At 33.2% G+C, this 21,332-nt stretch overlaps 1 protein-coding gene across 1 annotated transcript in view; it reads left to right on the top strand.

Annotated features, from left to right (window-relative positions):
• Positions 1-12,154: 12,154 nt before the first annotated feature.
• Positions 12,155-21,332, top strand: part of LOC132701463 (sodium/potassium-transporting ATPase subunit alpha-like) — an 87,671-nt gene continuing 78,493 nt past the window's right edge. The window contains exon 1 of the mRNA XM_060669399.1: positions 12,155-12,539. Coding sequence (XP_060525382.1) covers positions 12,419-12,539 — 121 coding nt within the window. The 5' untranslated portion in view covers positions 12,155-12,418. The remainder of the gene's footprint in view (positions 12,540-21,332) is intronic.

Here is a 21,332-nt window from a genome sequence, read left to right as displayed (position 1 = left end):
AAAGATCACTTAAACAGGCACTTTAGGAGTAAATAATCATATAAAAGGAGCCCATCGGACTGTAAGAAGTCCGAATATTGAAGAAGCAGTTCTGTTGATAAAAATCCTGAACTTAGTACTGCCTTGGTTTGAAAAATTTTGCACGAGTACTGTACCCGTATCATATTCAACGAGTCCAAGCGTTAGTTCCCAGAGATTTTCGATTGGGTGTTAATTTTGTCCATGATTTTTGGACAAAATTGCTAACTTTTCCAGAAATGCAATTAGACATTTCCAGAATAACCATATCTGGGCAGATGAAAACCCCCTGCAGTTGTAGAACATCAACAGTTTTCAGTAAATGTTTGGGATGAAATTTTTGGAAATTACTTAATTTGGTCCTTTTCCCGGCCAGAAAGTCTAAATGGTTATAAATATCGCCTGGACTGCTCACTTTAGTGTGGCAGACCTCAACCATGGCTCCCTAGGTCCACAGATTAAAATAGTTTGTATTTTGTCTTAGCATTGTAAAAGTCTGGTTAAACACTGTAAAAGAGCTGAAGGTTCGTATAAGAGTTTCCTGTGATTTAATAAGAGCCACTGGAGGTATAATTCAAAGAGTGCCTGGCAATATGAGGAAAAGGGCTGAAGTGGAGGGTACCGTCAACAACTTATCTGGTTTCTATGTTCTACTCTTTTTAAAAAAAGGTTGTTAGTAATTTATTAACAGCCAATTTTGTTGAAAACTGTTAGTAGTAGGGAAATGCTTTTTTTGAAACTAAGAATTGTTTATTATTTATCTTGTTGTTTGGATGTTTTGTTATTTCATTAAAACTAGATATTTTGTTTTATATAGATATTTTATTTTTCACAAAAAAAATCTCGATTTAATGATGATTTGTCAGTCACACGCCACTGATTTCCTTAAAGAAATGATTACTCTTAATGGCAAATAAAAAAACTAATTTCTCTGTATGCCATGTCATATTAGCGATATTGTTATGACTATGCCTGTTACCTTTTTAAGCGAAAACCGTACATCGGATTGAAAAAATCAAGAAATTAAATCGATTGATTGAGAGTGTACGAATAATTTTGTTAATTACTAAACTTCCAAAAACAGAGGACCTCTACCTAAAAATTATAAAATAAATTTGCACAAACATATATGTATGTTGGACGTACAGGGCGGCTTCAATACCGAAATTCAGATTAACAAAAAACGTTGGCTATATGTTCAAAATGGACTGTTGCGACATTACGTTATATGGCTGCGATAAATAAATCGTAACTTTTTCTTTCTACTCTTCTTTTTCTCCTATCGTGCTGAAAGTGTAATTTGACCGCATCAGTTTCTCATGGATTAAATTCTGACGGTCATGTATTCGTGTTGTTTTGCAAAAATTTTCCTCAAAAACTAACGGTCGTAGAAAAAATATAGTTTGCAACGTTTTAACCTATTTTGTCCCAGTGGTGCGTTAATGCACTACCTATTCTATGATTTTTTTTGTCACATTCAGGAAATAGTTTTGCACGTCCATTTAGAAATTTTATTATTATCACTACTAAAGAAACCATGGACATAGCTATTTATGTGTAAAGGAAAGATCTTATATAATAACAAAAGCGGTACATAAATTTGTATCACATTTTCAAGTAAATCCAAAATAGTAAAAAAAAATATTTTGGATTTGTTTTGCCATTTTTGTTGTCTATAGCATGTAGATTACATCGCAGAAAACATACATTGGAAATACTGTATTGATTATGCTTTATTTTTTGAAAATATTTACTGGTGCGTGAATGCACCACTGGTTTTAGCTGTGAAACAAAACTTTGTTATTGCAAGTCGAGACAAGTCAGCGCATACAGAATAAACATCCAACAATTAGCGTGTTCTTGAGTATTAGTTTGTGTCTTGTGCAGCGAACCTTACAGTTCGTAAAATATGGCATTTCCGAGGTATTTGACTCAAAAGGAATTAGAGGCAGCTATGGAGGAGATCGTGATGGATGAGAACAATAACAATGAAAGTCGTAAGTATTATTTGGATTTACGTATTCTTATGTATTGTAGCATTCCATTCCTTGTAAATTTATGCTAAAAATAACTTGAAAAAATATTTACATAACATATTGCCGCGGTCTATATTCCACCCGACGTGGATACCTTGACTGACAAAGAAGATATGAACGATAACATAATCTACAAGAGTTTGGGGATCAACTGATATAGTTGGAACTTTCGAGTTACATGCACCTAATGATACACCTGTCCTTCAACAGTCCTGTAATTCATCAACTACTGAACCTGAATGGGACTCATCAGATGATGAAACCTTGGAATTAAAAAAAAAAACGTATGCTTTCTGCAAACGACAGGCTTGCTTCTACTGTCAAAGGAAGAAAGGTCAGATTGAGTACACTCACACACCTACATCCGATGAATTTAGATCATGTGAGGAACTAAAAAATAAGCTTTCTGGAAAAACTCCGCTAGAAATATTTGTTATGTTTTTTGATGACGAAGTGGTAGAAGGAATATGGTCAAGACAATAACCGCCATGAATTCACCTTGTCAAAAAATGTACTTTTAAATTTTATAGGCATGTTATTGTTCTCGGGTTATCATTCATTGTTACATATTTAGCATTATTGGTTTACTGATGAAGACAAAGGAATTGATCTTATAAAAACTTATCTGACAATAATATGTTGGATAAAATTAATAAATTTGCAAAAGTTATACCCTTTTTTGATGTAATAAATAAAAAAAATCTTCGGTTTGGCATATTTTCGTTCAACTTATCCATAGATGAACAAATGGTACCTTACTTTGGCCTCCATTCCTGCAAAATGTTAAGCCAGTTCGTTTTGGCTTCAAGCTTTGGTGCCTTTCTTCATCTGATGGGTACCTATTTTATTCACTTCCATATGGTGGTGCTCAAAATAAAGCTCATTCTGACCTTGGTCTTGGCGGTGGCGTTGTCATGGGTCTACTTTCTGTTGTAGATAAGTCAGTAAATCACCAATTTTTTTTTCATTCATTCAAACTATTTGTACATTTAAAAACTAATGGTTATTTTGCCACCGGTACTATCTGGGAAAATAGAACAAATAAATGTCCAATGGAAAATTGTAAATCATTTGGAAAAAAAGACCTCGGATCCTATCTTTCAGCATATGAATCTGAATCAAAAATTTCTATTGTCCGTTGGCACGACAATTCAGTTGTAACTGTGGCAAGTAATGCTTCTAGTGCAGATCCTGTCCAAAATGTAATACGCTATAATAGAAAAGAACGGAAACTTATAAATATACCCCAACCTTATGTAATTGCCTAATACAATAGATATATGGGTGGGGTAGATTAACATGACAACGGAATTGCTAATTACAGGTGCCAGGTATTTGGAAAAAATGGTGGTGGGGTTTATTTTGTAACTCACTGGATAGTTTAGTAGTGAATGCATGGAAATTGTATAATATTGTCAACGAACAAAAGATTTAACAGGTACATTTTAAATCTTACAGTGCTTTGCGACTTTTAAAAACTGATAAAACAATTACTCAAAGAAATCTTGCACCTGCCATAGATAAAGTGCGTTGTGATAATCAAGGTGGCCTCATGATTGTACATGCTAATTAAGCTCGAAGCAGAACTAGAATCTGCCACAGCCACACAATTTACGTTTGTAATAAGGGTAATGTGCATTTACATACTTCATGCAATCGTAAAATATCACCAAAAATGAAACCGGGTGTTACCAGTGGTGCGCTCACGCACCATAAAATATTGTGCGTCTTTTTGTATCAAACCAGGTTCTATTTGGCAAACAATCTACTTTTAGTTGTTTTTTGTCGAATTTGAACTTTCTTTTGTATATTATCATCTTATGTGCCCCAAAACATTATTTAATGTTTTTTCCCAGTGGTTCGTTTACGCAACAGAATTTTTTTGTATGATTCGGGTTTTTATTTTCTTTTTGACACAATTTCATAGCAAAAAAGCATTTTTTATTTTTTTATGCTTGGGATAATATGGGTTAAGTCACTCGTTTCTTAAATATTCGCTTCGCTCTTGCCAAATTAATTCGTGACTCAAATGCCGTTTACCACACTTGTTGCATAATATAATATTCTGAAATTGACATCTACAAGTTTTGTTAGAACAGACTGTTCTCTGAAACCTGGTAAAAAATGATATTTTAAGGAGTTTTCTAAGAATTTGCAGGCTGTTAAATTAATCGCTTCATATGCACTAAATAAATAAACAAAACCAGCAAAACTAAAACAATAAGGCTGTAGTGTAAAGTCTGTTCATAGATATAAGAAAGTGACCAATTGCTTTTGAATGGGATTATCCAAGGGTGATCATTGACATACAATGCAACAAGATTATTACCTAAAGTTTCGGAATTTAAATTCAGGTAAAATTGTGGTCCGTAATAGAAAATAATTTTATACCTAACTGTGTTTAATATTCTTTGGTTTGGAATACTACTTAGTTTAAGTTTATTAATAATCATTTTTATTTCGTGTGTAATACAGCGCGTGTTGAATCGTGTGCGAATTATGCATAAATAAATAAATATTGTTTAGTATCTTTCCTAACAAAACTCCAAATAATTAAATTTTAAGCAAAGTACGGACCTATTCGGCCATATTTCGTTCTTACAGCTTGCCCGGGTCTTTCCTTAATTCGTATCAATTAGTCACTTTCTTATATCTATGAACAGACCATACCAGTGTATATTAAATAAGTGAAACAATAAAATGATTAAAATTTGCACGCGTGTTTTGAACGTAAAAAAAAATCATTTAACTTAACACCTACCTACAGTTCCCATTGTATCGAAAATTACAATTTAAAATCAGATGATAAACGCATTAAAACGTAAAATCAACCAAATATGTATTTCCGATAATATTGAAGTTACGATAAAATTTAAGGAATAAAACTGAAAGTAAATAACCTAAAAATCGAACTTAAACTACAATGCACGAAGAAGTGCTTCTTAACCGTACAAAATATGAGGAAAAAGAAATTCCTTTTGGCGCAGAAACTTTAGACTGGAATACAGTAGATAGTGTTTTGTTCCGAGTAAGAGTGTGATAAGTCTACCTCTGTTTTATTAACATCGAAATATTGTTGAGATCGCTATTGTCGTACAAGTCTTGGATATCGTCCCTGTAATTTTTTGAGTCAGTTCGTATAAAAATAAAAGTTCGGATTCTAACTAAACTAAGTTTAACGATAATTTTGATATTTTACATAATCAGTAGTTGTAAAAGCTTACGATTTGCTCTAAATTCTCGGCTAGAGAGCAAGTTAAAAGCAAGTTAAAAGTTGCGTATAGTAATCTAAAACCAATTTATGGAAGTCGTGACTGTTTCTCACAGGATACTAAAAAAATGTTTGCAATACCCTATTATAGTTTAATCATTGTAACAGCTTTTTCATGCCTTGTCTAGATAATGTAGAGAAACATCGTGTGCCAAAAGTTCATAAAGTGTAAAAATGTTTATTCGATGTCTCTTTAATAGGTTTTTTCTATTCCCGTCTGTAAAATATCTAATTACCCACCGATATAGCGCGCGGGATTTTACCGCACGGATTTGGAAGTAATTGGATGGTTTCGGAGATATTTCCCACGCTTTGAATTTTGACGTTTGTCAATTCTGTCAGTCATGGCAGTGAATGTATTCGTGTTGTTTTACGAAAATGTATTCAAAAACTAACGGTTGTAGAAAAAGTATAGTATGCAACACGTTCGGTAAACTTTTTAACTCACTCGTTTATTAAACACTCGCTCCGCTCGTGTCAAATAAACTCGTGAGTCAAATGCCGTTTACCGCACTTATTGCATAATATACTATTTTCTGACGCTATAGACCGTGAGAAATGAATTTAAAACTTGCCTTACTTGGTGACTAAAACGCATACATTTTCGTTTCCAACTGATTCTATCTTTACTTAGATGCTTCCTTGTCCTTAATTCTCTCCCACTCCTACTGAAAGGGTTGTGTACTTCCCTATTGGTCTGTTATCTTAATGCTAATACTGTGCGAAAAGGAGACCCTCAATGCTACAAAAATGGTCACCGTCGAAAACATTTTTTTTTTAATTTTCTGTTCTCCGTTTCTCTGTCGATGGGACATTAAATCGCCATAACTATTGAATCGTTTGAGCTACGACGTTCAGATTTGGTTCGTTTTAAACAGCCCACAAGACACATAAACCAGTAAAAATGGTTTTGATTAGACCTCGACGTCCATTTTTTTTTTAACATTGTTATGAAACACGATAGTGTCCGAAATTTGCAGCTGTCGACTTGGCCCAAGGCTAAATAAGGATTACGTGTTAACCAATAAACCAATAATTTATATACGGTGGTTGTCATATAATACCAACCATAATATCCTAAACATAAATCGAACGTTTGATTCGGAAGAATTTTTAATTTTTTAGTATTTACATTATACGCCGAGTTAATTATCCTAATCATTTTTGAAAAATTGTTGATTAAGTTTATGTCGATTCCTAAAAAATATTCTACTTGTGTTGCCGTCATTTGTTGATCCGTATCCGGGTTTTGGTTTATCGACTGTAAAAAGAAATTATAACTGAATATGCCAAAATGATTTTGTTTTCTTCAGTTCTAACATGCCACTTTTCAATTGACAATAGATATTAAATGTGCAGTAAACATTGTAGTGTAGTAGTAAACATTCAAACACACGAATGCATAAATGAAGTGATGATAATCCAAACATTAAATTTTCATTGTTGTGGCTATTCATTTGTCTAGGCAGAGTATCACTTGGGTACTTTGGGTTATATCGGCAATTGTGTTCCTTTTATTTTGTTTTTAAACAGTTTTTTATAATTATCGGTAATTATGTTTGTTAATTCTTGTTTGTTAAATAAGTCATTATTTTCTCTCATTCCTACAAAAACGGTTGAAAAATAAAAAATAAATTTTAAGAACCTCCTGTATACTAAATTTTCTAAATTTAATTGTAACAAAACTTAAGCTTCAATTTTGGTGATTTTCTAGTTTAGTGCTAAACCAGGTATCCTTTTAAATTGTATAAATTTCGAAATTTGTAAATTTATTAAGGAGAACGTGAACAGAACATCTTTTTTTACACACAATTTAAAAAATACAAAAAAATGATTTATTTAGTGTAGTGTACGCGAATTATATTACATAAAATAAAGGTATGTTGCCTGGAACGTAACGGCTGTCTCACGGACGAACGATACGGAAGGTTCTGTACCGACGTTGACGATTACGCGGGGAGTCGGTCGTGGGCGAGAGAGACGAGCATAAGAGTAATATGGTGTTTCATTATTCGGGAACGAAAAACACAAACACGGGGTGAGACACAACATCTAGCACAAAAATATAATAATATCGACTTAAACAAATACTTTTAGGAAAGAAATCATTTGATTTTGCATTTAGAAAGATTTAAAGGACGAATATGCAGAAAGTGAATTAATTTTTATAAATAAAATATCCTCCATTTTCCGCAATGCAGATAGTATACCTTGCCTACAGCACCAGGTTGATTGTGTAAGTAATTTCCTCTCAATTTATTTTCTTTTAATTAATTTTTAAAAATGGTTGTATTGTAATTCTCACTTAATTTATTAGAAACTAGACAAAATGATATGGAACACTTCTTGCTGAGAAACCATATTTATTTCACCTTCGATTTGATTTCTGATCAAATTAAAATTTCTTTAGATACCACTGTTTAGCCCCCTCACACCAAATATTATTTTTTAATTAGAATGCGCAAAAAATGAGAAAAAATCATATAATCCCACAATCACTCTATATATGGTTAGATGTGCATTCTACTTAAGGTATAATATACGGGGTGTGCCGTTAAAAAAAGATATATAGGTATTTACTAATTTTGGTACTCATACTGTACCAAAAGACACCCCGTGTAATTCTACTGTAACATCAAGAAATTTCATTACACCTAATTCTTGTATGAATATTTTTTTTTGCAAATATGACAGTTAGCGTAATATCTATTTGGCGGGCCTTTCTTAATATGCTGATTGTTCAGTGACTAGTCTCATAACCTTAACTAGTTAATAATAAAATAAATTCCATAGTTGATGTCGATACCGTAGAATCGGCAGCCTGTATAATCCCAAAAGTTATGATTTCCCAAATACCATTACAAAATAACTCTAGAAGTCCATAAGAAAGCAGAAGAAATTATTGATAGGGTACACTTACGTGAAATCGATAATAACGTTAAAGTTAGTTAAAAAACGTGGAATTTGTTTACATAAATATTTTTGTCAGTGTAATGAAATGAAAACATTATAAGCAGCAGCAACAGGTAAGTGAGTCTGTTTCAGGACATTTAGTTCTGATGTTTTGTTGTATAATTGAATAATGATGAACATCCAACAAGCCAGGGGTATGTTATCATTTTATTCAGCATGCCAGCCGTGATGTAATTTTAATTGTGGTATAGCTGGAGGTTGGGATATTGAAAGTGTTACAGTTAGATATTTGTTTCATTTTGGGCTTGCTACAGATTATTTTAATAGAAATGAATAATTATCAATCATTTAGCAACTTTGCATATTTTTTACTAAATTTTAAACTAACCCCTAATAACGAAAAATTTTATGTTTATGTACATATTTGAAATTTTATTTGGTTTAAAATGATTGTGTTCTGCCACAAGCGTATTTTTTTCAATATTTTTAAGGTTATGTATTTATGCAAATTCAAATTTATTTCGTGAAATTTACAATAAAACAATTATTTTCACACGTCAACTATAAATTATAAGATATCAAAAGATATCACAGTCTATGCATCACATATTATAATACTAATAAAGAAGCAACTACAACTAATCAAAAGCATATAACACAAGAATGTATAAAACAAATTAATAAAAACGAAGCCTACAAAATTTAAATAACAATATGCCAATCCCAACCACAAACACTACCTTATCTACCCAAACTTCATATTTCTAAAATCAAACTCGAGATATTGTTGTATATTGTAGAAAGCCCTTTCAAGTAGAATTTTTTTTAACTTCGCTATAAACGCATTCAAACTTAAATCCCTTAATTTGTTGGGTAATTTATTATATAAGACAGGACTGTAATAGTTATGTAAGTACCTGCTTGCAAAAGGCAATCTTATATCAGTTGTACCAGGGGTGTTATGCTCGTGGATTTTAGTATTTGTGGTATTGAGCTTAGCATTCTTCTTCACGTAACTAAGACACAATAAATGACTTGGCAACGTCAGAATACGGAGGCCAATTAAATACGGTCTTACGTCATCGGCACATCCTATTCCCGACAATACTCTCACCAATCTCCTCTGTAAAGAAAATACACGATATGTATGAGCAGAATGGCCCCATATAAGTAAACCGTATATATACACGCAAAAAAAAACACATTATCACGTTTCTTTATTTCCTATAAATATTTATGTTTTGAATAGTACTGACATTAACGTCTAACCCTCTAGAGAGTTAAGTTGAGTTGACTTAAAGCGCGTTACATGAACATTCCTCAAAAAATTCATCACACGCATACTCTTTAGCTTCTTGCTAGTGAGTATACAACTAACCACGCAGTATTTTACTGCTACAGAGATCTGGAAAAGCGGTTTAACAATTTCGGAACAGGAAACACCCCGTAGTGCTGGTAAAATCTTGATAAAACCGGAAAAATCCTAATTCAGCCTTAATCGATTTCCACACCTCGCCTCGATGTCCTTGCTCGATTCACTAGGGCATTGCCGCACCTATAAAATTTTCCGAGGAATTAATCCTGATAATTTTTCCTTCAACAGTTAGACTGTATTAATTTCTAGCATTACATGGTTTACGACGTCATTGTGGGTTTACTTTAATCAAGGCCGGGGATTGAAAATGCAGCAATAATTAATTCAGTCGGTCCTGCATCATATTGTAAATATACGTGTGAGCAATAATTTCCCCATGCATGCAAAAATTATAAACTATAGTAAAGGAAAAACATTATTAGTTGGAATAAAACATTAATTTAAATTGATTATGCCCTTAATCTCGTGAAAATATCCAACTTCAAATATAAAGTCAATGGTATTTTTTAATTAAAATTTCCAAATGGTACATCATCATAGAAACAATTAAATAATACATATATGTATTGCAGCAGTTTTCATTGGCGAAATAAGTGCAGCAGCGAATGACAAGAATATCATAAATAATAATTTTGCGTAACTTTTCGAAAAACCAGTGCCCCTAAGAAAATCACTTGCCTTACTATTTAATTAGTTGAATTTTTCATCCCAACTCGCGTTTTTTACGAATGTGCTGAAAAATAGAATATAGATTTTAATTTAATAAAGAAAATATTTGATTAATCAATTAGAATTTCTGAAAAAGAAGTTCTGGAGAATAGATTAGAATTTCTGACCTTAAATGAGACTTAATGATATATGTGTTTCATAAGGGACCGCACCAATCGAAACATTAGGTATACCGAGTGCGTAATAAAGAATGGGCAATCTTCGGAGATACTAGACACCAAAATAACATTTGATTTTAAGGTTTTTTTACTTCTATTACACGACTTGCCATTGTTAAATATTGGTTTTCATAGCTACCTTACTTTTCCATCATTTAAGTATTTATAAATTGAAATGAGAAAAAATACCCTGAACTTTTCAAATACAAATAGGTCAACAATCGAGAGAGTTAGTCGACCGAAAGAGCTCTATCTTAGTTATAATAAATTAAACCTTCTTTTAGATTTTCATCACGTATTCAACAATATCTTGAGGCATAAAAACAAATAATTCGATTTATTTAAATTCGGCGAAACTAGCGCTCTCTAGGTGCAACGTTTAAATAAGTTACAAGTTCATTGTTGTCAAGTCAAAAAACTTAAACTGCCAAGTTTTGTTATTATATTATAAAAAAAATCCAATTAAGAGAAAATTATAGGTCAAATTTGCACTTTGAATATTTGTCATTTATCACCAATTTCGATTGGCACTGACCCTTACGAGAAACTTCTGTCAGAAATTTTGGATTTATTTTTCAGAAATCTTAACTTTACTCAGAAATCATCACTAATTTTTCAGAAATTTTAACTTCGATTTCAGAAATTTTGACTAATTTTCCAGAAATTCTGACCTATTTTTCAGAAATTATTACTTATTTTCCAGAAATTCTGCATTAACCCAGAAATTTGGAAAACCTTTATTTTATATATAACATAAATTTTCCGATATGGTATTTTTGAAGACTTTTAACCTGTTAAAGTACCGGGCCAACTAAATAAGATAAGGACTGTACATTTAGACGCGTAATTCCCAAAAGGTAGCCAAATTAAATTAAAAAAACAAGAAATAGTTGTATCGCTCAAAATCAGTTTCTTCCGTATTCACCTGTTTTATCTACAGAGATTCTCAATTTTTGAACAAATACTATCAATAGATTCGATATAAAGAACTATGCTTATTTTATCAGTAGTATTTTTATATCATTGTTGCTTGTTTTTGAGGAAAATAACAATAGAAAATCGAAAAAAAGCGATATATCACTTTATGTTGATATTTTAGTTTGGGTATGTCTGCATTGCATAGTTAAGTTTCCTTAATGTCCTTCCTTGAAGTAAATCAGCTTATTTTTTTTATAAAGCAAATAAATTCAAATTCAAACTTGAGACGGCCTGTAGAGAAGACAAGTAAATTGCGAGTAAACTCATTTTGAACGCAGCAACCTTTGTATAATTTCGTGCAAATGTGCAAGTAAGGAAATAGTTAAATTAAAACATTTATTCATTCGAAAATATCTTTTAGTCCACCACTCGAATTTCAATTTTGGTGGCTTCAGAATATTATGCATCTATCTGGTATAAAAATTTCTTATACAATCACACTGAAAAATTGAGCATGCATAGAATAATCTACAATCTCTTAAATTTATTCGCAAACCCATTCGTCAAATAATAAATATACATTCTCTAAGTAAACTAAATTTGTAGAACAAGTTATTCATAGAGGGCGCGTATGAGTGGAAAAATGTAAGGAATCTATAGGAAACTGATGCCCGCCTTTCCTGAAAATATTCAGTCCGCTCGCATTTTCAGTGGATTTTCAGCCGTATTTCTGAAAAGTTTGCGCGCTTCACTCGGTTACACCAGATTTCCAGTTCGAATTGGTATAACGTCGGTATTTTTAGACTCCGCGAAGGATGTTTAACGAAAAATTTGGGACACGTGCCTTATATTAACACGTTCCGTATTAATTTGGACATTTGGAATTTTTTTTTATTAAATTACTGTTAATTGTTGACGATGTTCGTCCGCGGAGTGCGGTTTTGAAAAGCTAAAAAGGCGCGGTTTGGGTGCGCTCGTGGCCCCTATTAGTGTGTTGAAAATGCCTCTGTTTAAGAAAAAAGTTGAGAGGAAAAAATCTCTCAGTAGGAAAGAGATTTCTCTCGCTCGTCTAGAAAATTTTAGGAGGGAAGTTATTACCGATGACCATAAAGTGGCTTTAAGTAAGTTCAACTTTGCGTTAATGTATATTATTTGTCCTAGGATGCAATTGAAATTGTCTTACATTAGATTATTGTTGGGACCTTCTGGGGAACACGCTGCATGTTTGATCTAATTAATTTATAAAATTGTATTATTTTTCCTCAATACGACACTAAAGCGCTCTAGGCATCTTTCCATTTAATTTTGCGGTTGCTTATCTTGCATATAGGCTTCGAGTGAAATGTTGGCAAGGTTCATATCAGCGTGGGCATTAAAAGGTCACCCCGAAAGCAAATCATTTTTTGTCTAATTTATGGGCAGGCTGCTTTCATTGTTACACCTGTTGAAGATCCAGAATATTCGTTGTTGAACTTTTCCTAAAAACTATCAATTCTAGAAACGTAATTTTCAATTTTATTGAGGCACTCAAGAGTTATCTGTGATCTACAGGGTAGACTGAACCGAATCAAAAGTTATATGTTTAGCAGAAGCTAATTTATTAATAAAACATGAGAAAATCTTCACTATTTTTCCGTATCTTTAAGGTAGAAGGGTGACATTAAACAAAATTGTTTAAATGGTGTGACAGAAAATAAATCGGAATGTCTGACTTTAGTCATACTTTCAGAATATAGTCGGAATTTCTATAAAACAAATCAGTATGGGATAGTATACAGGGCAATTCATTAAGCAGACTCCATACTGGAGGTACTAAGCATACAAGTATTATGAAATTATAATTGTTTTGAAGTTATTTTTAAACTACTAATACAAAAATTGCTATTGTTCTATCCTATTGCAGAGTTATAAATTAAACATTCTTGTCATATTGTTTCAACCATAACTTGACGGATACAAAAATACGATTTGATTTATCTAAATACGGAAAAACTGGTGCCATCTAGGAGCAACGTCCAAATAAGTTTCAAGTTCGCATTTTTCATGTCATAAAACCTAAACCTCCCAAGTATTATTATTATACTGTAAAAATTTCAGTTAATGAAAAAAATTGAACTTTGAACGCCCTGTATGGCCGAGTTCAATAACAATATTTTGTCTAATCCCTCTGTTTAGATATTGGCCATTCCTTATCTATCACCCTGTATATATCTTACGAGAGACTTATTTAAAAAAATTTGGTACTTATCTGTTAGAAATTCTACCTTCTTTTTCAGAAATGCTGACTTATTCTTCAGAAATTTTGACATCTATTTCAGAAACTTGCTTGTTTTTCACAAACTCCGATGTAACTAAGAAGTTTTGATTTATTCTCCATAAATTTTGTATTTAGACACGTAATGCGCTGAAGCTACCCAAATTAAATTATCCACGCTGGACTAAAAAAAAATAGTGGTTCTTTTATATCAGTTTTACAGAAAATAAAATTGTAGTGGTCAAAATCAGATTCTTTGGTTATTTACTTGTTATGTTTACAGGGATTTCCAATTTTTAAACTAATTTTCTAAACTAAGAATAAACGAAGCACGGTGTTGCCGAGACAGCTGTCATGAATTTTTAAAATGCAAATAGATCGTAACCCGTCAGGGTTAGATTGCCGAAACAAGAGTACCTTTATATACTTCGACCAGAAATATAGTGCTTGTATAACCGACTCCGTGATTAACTTTGCCTACTGTTTATTACTCCAAACCTTTTCTATAAGAACACGCTGCCGAGCAGACCCTTACCCATACTCACAACCATCGTAGGTATTTATCTACCTACTCTAACAAGCGGGATATAAGTATGTTTTCGATCCTTTTCGCCGAGTATTTATTGAAACATATACATAAAAAAATTAGTACAAAGTAACAACTTATTACGTTCTATTTTATTACATTTCTACATAGTATCATTATTAATATACAAAATATTTAATATTATAATAATTCAGTATCAGTCACTTAAAAAATCGTCACTATCGCTACTGTCGTGACGTTTATTAATCGTTTATTACAGAAAATCCATTTTCTTCAAAAAAGTACGCAACGACTGTTTGGCATAACTAATGTTTAAGTTTGTCAGTACTTTTTTATGCAGTTCTTCTAGGGTTAAAACACTAATCACATTATAAGCGTCCTAGATTATACGCCTAATTAAATCTGCGTGTTGCAAAACTCCCAAAGGATCAGCATCTTCTCTCACTTTCCTCTTGACTATCCCGTTGTGCCTTTTTATATCCAGTTAATTATCTTTTTCTACTCCCGTCTGTAAAATACCTAATTACCCACCGATCTAGCGTGCGAGAAGCGTCACTTTACCACGTCAGTTTCGTTTCCCACGAATCCGAGCCACTTTGGACATTTCCCGGATTTTACCGCATGGGTTTGGGAGCAATCGGATGTTTTCGGAGATTTATTTTACAGCACTGTTTGAATTTTGGCGTTTGTCAATTCTGACGGTCATGTCAGTGAATGTATTCGTGTTGTTTTGCAAAAATGTACCGAAAAACTAACGGTCGTAGAAAAAGTATAGTATGCAACACGTTCGGTAAACTTTTTAACTCACTCGTTTATTAAAAACTCGCTCCGCTCGTGTCAAATAAACTCATGAGTCAAATCCCGTTTACCACACTTTTGCATAATATACTATTCTAATGAAGGTGACCTTTTTCTATCATTTCCCATACGTTTTCTAAGAGTCAAAAATAGGTAGGAAAAATATGCAAGGGTTTTTGCCGTTTTTGGTAATTTTTTTTTCACAGCTTTAATAGAAAGATACACTGTAAAACTGCTCTCTTATACAATTTAACAAAACAGTGATTAGTGGTTAGAGAAAAATTATATTTTAGAGCCCAACCGAATAAGAAAAGTGCACAGTGGCCAGCAAATGTCGATACTTTTTGTAAGTTGTTGACACATGTGAACAATATTTTCGAAGTGAAAACGAGATATCAATTTAGATGCAGGCTGAGTAAACCATAGTATATTAATGATTTTAATAAACGAGTGAGTTAAAAAGTGTACAGAACGTGTTGCATACTATACTTTTTCTACGACCGTTAGTTTTTGGGTACATTTTCGCAAAACAACACGAATACATTCACTGACATGACCATCAGAATTGACAAACGTCGAAATTCAAACCATAGTAACCATAATGCAATAAGCGTGGTAAACGGATTTGAATAACGAGTTTATTTGGCACGAGCGGAGCGAGTGTTTAATAAAAGAGTGACTTCAAAATTTACCAAAAGTTTTGCACACTATATTTTTTCTACGACTGTTAGATTTTGGATACCTTTTGGCAAAACAACAAGAATACACTCACTGACATGACCGTCAGAATTGATAAACGTCAAAATTCAAACCGTGCGGTAAAATCTCCGAAAACATCCGATTTCCGAAGTGGTTCGGATCCGTGGGAAACGAAACTGAGGTGGTAAAGTGGAGCTGCCCGTACTTTATTTCGGTGTGTAATTAGGTATTTTCCAGACGGGAATAGAAAAAGTTCATTATCTCATTGGTTTCAAAAGTTATAAGAAAATGCTAAATACAGAAGATTGTTAGGAGGCACAATTTGAAATTATTTTTTCTACTCCCTTCTGTAAAATACCTAGTAATACACTTATCTAGCGTGCGGACATTTCCGGGATGTTCCCGCACGTGACTCAAATGCCGTTTACCGTACTTGTTGCGTAATATATTATTAAAGTGGTGGCTCAAAAAAGCATGACGAATTAAGCATACTTTTTTTTTTAAACGAAACACCTTATTTTAAAATTTTATTTTGAATTTCTTTTAAAATTCTTCAACACTTTTATTAATAATAATACACAATTACCGTATTGTATTGTATAAATTTACTGAATTTGTGTACTCAGTTGTCAGGTCAACTAATATTCTAGCAATAGTCTCAGACAGAAAGAAGGGTAAATATTGGAAACGTTAGGTATATGACATATTTAATAAAGGTTGTAGCCTTTGGTAAGAGTTTTCAGAAAAAATAATAATCTATATTTAAGAAAATCGAGGTTTTTCAGTTTCAAATGATCCAAATATATTTGTTTATTTTGAACACCCTGTAATATTTAAATTAAATTGCGTTGCATATATGTTTTTCGTCATCGTTAAAATCAATTATCAATTAAGTATGAAAATGTGTGAGTATTTTTTTTAGAAAAATTAAGATTGTGGAAAACCGCTAGGTTTAGGCATGTATTATTATTAATCAGAAATTTGAAGAATTTTAAAAGCCACCACTTTAAAATAATTTGAATTTGCGCATCCTAACAATTTTTCTTATAACTTTTACGCTTTCTTTGACTACCATGTACACATCTCTGTAACTAGTATTCTAAAAGAAACATCGGGAACCAGATAACCCAAATATGGAGAATTCATTGATTTGATCTGATTGTTGAAGAAATCTTAAATGTTTAGACTACCTATATTGCCGTACAATAATATATTTTCGGCACAGGCGTCAACTTCATTTAATAAAATCTAACGACGTCAATGCGGTGAAAACCTAATCAGCTGAGGTGGATTTTACTATACACGTATATGAAAGATATAAATAAAAACTCCACGGATAAAAATTTGCGTCTAGACTGGAATATTATAGGCATATAACGTAACAGCTGAATGTCTTCTAAAATATATTAAAACACCAAAACCAAAATATTGTACTTTCAACATGTATATAAAGGATTATTAATTAAAGCTGAAAATTTTGCAAGGACTTAAATAAGCCTTTAAATGAGACTTTATAATAAGTGTATTACGTCAGGGTAGTGTAGTCAAATTTCTATTAGTTTATTTTGAATCTCACCAGAGGTAGGCCACTGAAATATACCATATTTTAAAAATAATTTGACACCTATTGCTACGTGATGCTGAGATTTGGAAATTTGGTTCCCATAAATGTTTTACGATTATATTGCATATGTTTATTCATACCTGAAATATAGTATTTTATATGGGGGTTACTCACCACGCTTTACAAGTGTTAAATTGCGAAAGAAAATTCTTCAAATTAACTTTTTGGAACTGCGTTATTTTCAACTTCTACTTCTATATTTTGATTTCATAAATTACTCTGTCATGCAATGTGGTCAATTTAATAAGGTAATTAATATAATAAAAATTATTATAATTATAATTATTTTAAGAAAACAATAATTTTTTAGTAAGTAAGTGATTAAATTTAAGATAATAATTAAAACAATTTACCAAATGTCATCTGACTCGACTAATCCTCCATTTATTCGAATACATTTTTTATTTCTTTTAAGATTCTGTCTGGTTGCTCGTCCAAGTTCTGAGATGATAATTTACTAACAGACTTGCCTTATTCTCAGTTATTCTCAATTGCTGGGACTTATTTTATAAACTTTTTATAAATTCTTGTTCGCTCTCCAATGATGAAAATCGAGTGACGTAATATCAGGTGACCTCGGGCCAGGGTTCAAAAGGACTGCTTCTTTCTATACGGTCAAAAGGAAAATGTCCTATAATTCCAAGTGAACTAAATGACCAGCATTTATTCATGAAAGAAAAATACGTTACTTTCTGGGAATATTGATCTTTACAATCTACGATCTGGAAATGATAAAATTATTATGCCTTGTTTGTGGATTCGCAGCAAGTCGTGTTTAAAATTTAAATTTCTATTTTTTTTATTTAGATAGCCATATATTGGGAAGTATTCATTTTAAATCCGACACATCCTATATAAGTAACTTTAAAATTCCAGGCAAGGTAAAAAATTGAGACCTAATTTGCAATGCAAATAAAATTTCAGTATCGGGTAGAATACAGCTTCTTGTCCCGTGCATTTCAGAGCTAATATCAGGTTTTTGACTGTGATAATAATTTATAATTAATTGATTGTGTTTTTATTTCTACGGAAACCCTAACTCTATGGACTATAAATATTGTCCTACAGTTACTTTCACTGTAGCTCGTTTCTAATTTTATAAAAATAAATTATTTGCCTGACACTACTGAAAGAGAAATAGGGGCGGTTTTTATTCTTGGAAAACGCAAGGTTTTGCAAACGAAATTTTCGTAGCCCTTTTTGTTTGGGAGATACAGAACCTTTTTTATTTAATAACTTATTGAAAGTTCCTTACATATATATTTCACGAGAACTGAAAAAACTTAATGTTATGAAAAACAAACAAAAAGTTTTCCATAATTGTCTTAATAATGCAGAACCCAGGACAAGAATTAAGAGGATTCCTCCTACGATCAAATTGAAAAAATTAAAAGCAACGTAAAATTCTCTATAAATATCTGTTTTGCCTTTTGTAGCACTTGCCTAAGTTTAGAACCTACTCTAGCTTCTTGGCTAAAGTTTAGAGAGCACGTTACAAGCAAATTAAAAATTGCATACAGTAATCTAAAATTAATTTAAAGAAATTCTCACTGGACACTGATATAGATAAGTATCATATTATCGATAGTATCGGTAATATGCATATGGTGTTCATCGATATAAACTTCACGCCTTGTGATTCAGAATCATTACAAAATCAACTAATGTGCCATACAGTCTACAAACAAAAATTAGATTTCGGAAGGATTTCCACAATTAAACCTTTCTTATATACTTTCTGATCCTTAATTCCCTCCCACCCCCACTACAAGTATTGTCTGCTTCTCTGTCTGATTATTTTATACTAAATTTTGGACTGCAGTATCTGACTGTGCCAGATGTTTGATTTTCTTCTGAATAATTGTGTAATTTTTTTACAATTTTTTACAATTATTATTATTATTGTTATTATTATTATTACTATTATTATTATTATTTTTTGTATGAGAGGTTATAAGGCGAATCTTCCTCAGCCCGTTTTGGGCGTCTCAAGACACCCTGGGGATGGATGGTGTGTCCCCTTGGCGACAACGGGTTGGCAACAGCCGACCGTGTAAACCCAGTGTGAGCGTACTCACACTTCCTCTCTTGACGACAAAACAGTGTGCCCTCCATCTGGAACTGCGTCAGCATTACTTCAGGTGGAGTGTCGTCGGGACGCGCGTGATGTTCTCTCGCGCCCTATGATCTTCCCTATGATCTTTCGGTCTCCTATTGACTAAGGTTCAGCGAGCTTGTATAAGATTTAGCCGTTCTATCTTCTTGGCAGAAAGTATTTGCTTTGCCATTTTGCAGACGTGGTCCCAATTTGTCGGTGACACTAACATTTTTTCTACTAGGTTGTCTGGGCTTATGTGACCGAGTATTTGCTCTGCTATATTCCGCTGTATGTTCCATCTTGGGCAGAAAACTAGAGTGTGTTCAACCGTATCCACGTTTATGCAATAAAGGCACTCCTCGGTTTCGGCCAAATTGAAACGTTTGAAGTAGGCTTCAAAGCACCCGTGCCCGGTGAGTATTTGTGTAAGAAAGAAATCTACTTCACCGTGTCGTCTCTCAAACCAGGGTCTTATATTTGGAATTAGCTTTTTACTCCATTCCGCTGTACCATCATCTATGTCCCATTCCTCTTGCCAGCATAACATCACCGTGTTTTGTGCTTCCGTTTTAGCGTCTGGTCCATCTTTCTCTATACGGGCTCTGCACTTAACTAGTAGATTAATAGGTGGGATCCTAGCTATCACCATAAGTGCCTTATTGGAAGTTGTTCTGTATGCTTCGGAGACTCTTATGGCTACCCTCCTTTGAACACTACTCAGAATCCTTTTATAGACTTTCTTCTCAACTGCTTGCTCCCATATTGAGGCGCCATATAGTAGTATTGAAGTCACTACTGAGTATAATATCCTCCTGGTGTTTTCACGAGGCCCATTCACTTTTGGTAGAAGGCAACTGATGTTGTTCAAGGCCTTGTTGGCCGGCCTTTTCTGTTACGGCTCTGATGTGGGCCCCCATGGACATGTTTCTATCGAGTTTTATACCTAGATATCTGACTACTTTCTGACTCTGAACTGTTGTGTTTTCCACTGTGACTGAAATGTTTTTAACATTCCTTCCAGCAAGGTGGCTAATTTCAGGTTTTTAGATTTCATCCATTCTGTGACATTGTAAAGGCAAGACATTGTTGGCTACTGTTTCCATCATCTCGGCTTTTTTTACTTCTGCTAAGATACCCAGATCGTCAGCATATACGACAAGGGTAATACCATTTGGAACAGGAATTCGGAATACACCGTTGTAATACACATTCCATAGGGTTGGACCTATTACTGATCCCTGCGGGACCCCGCATGTGACGTCCATTTGCGCTGCCTCACCTATGCTTAAACGCCTATCTTCGAAGTAGCTTGCTATGATGTTATACAGATAAGGGGCTATGTTACGATTTCGAAGCTCTTCCAATATACCACACCATGGTGCCGTGTTGAAGGCATTTTCGACGTCTACCGTGACAAGAGCACATAACTTCCTCCTTCCCCACGGTGTCTGGTTTACGTCGTCTACCTTTTCTCGTACCATTCTCAAAGCGCTGATAGTTGATCTCTTTTCCCGAAACCCATGCTTTTCTTCTGCCAGTCCGCCAGTCCTTTCAATTTCTTCCTTGAGACGTTTTACCAGCAAATGTTCCAGTAGCTTACCAGCTACATTGATTAAGTATATGGGTCTATACTTCTTATCCTGACCTGGTTTCTCTATAAGGATAAGTCGCGCCAATTTCCATATTCTAGGAAATTCTCCCCTCAGCAATATTTTGTTCATGAGGTCTGTGCACTCCTCAATATAATCCTTCGCAATTGTCTTTATAATTTTAGGAGGGAGATTGTCCGGTCCAGGGGCTTTGCTATCCTTTATTTTTCCAACTGCAGTTCTTAGTTCTTCGACAGTAAACAGAGGTATGTCCCTAGGTTGAACTGTTACCTTGTTCCACTTTT

Source organism: Cylas formicarius, unplaced genomic scaffold, assembly GCF_029955315.1.
Source record: "Cylas formicarius isolate icCylForm1 unplaced genomic scaffold, icCylForm1.1 PGA_scaffold_4__25_contigs__length_36172078, whole genome shotgun sequence".
NCBI classification, from domain to species: Eukaryota; Metazoa; Arthropoda; class Insecta; order Coleoptera; family Brentidae; genus Cylas; species Cylas formicarius.
Note: the sequence above shows the minus strand (reverse complement) of the source record. Positions and strands in the feature narration are given on the sequence as shown.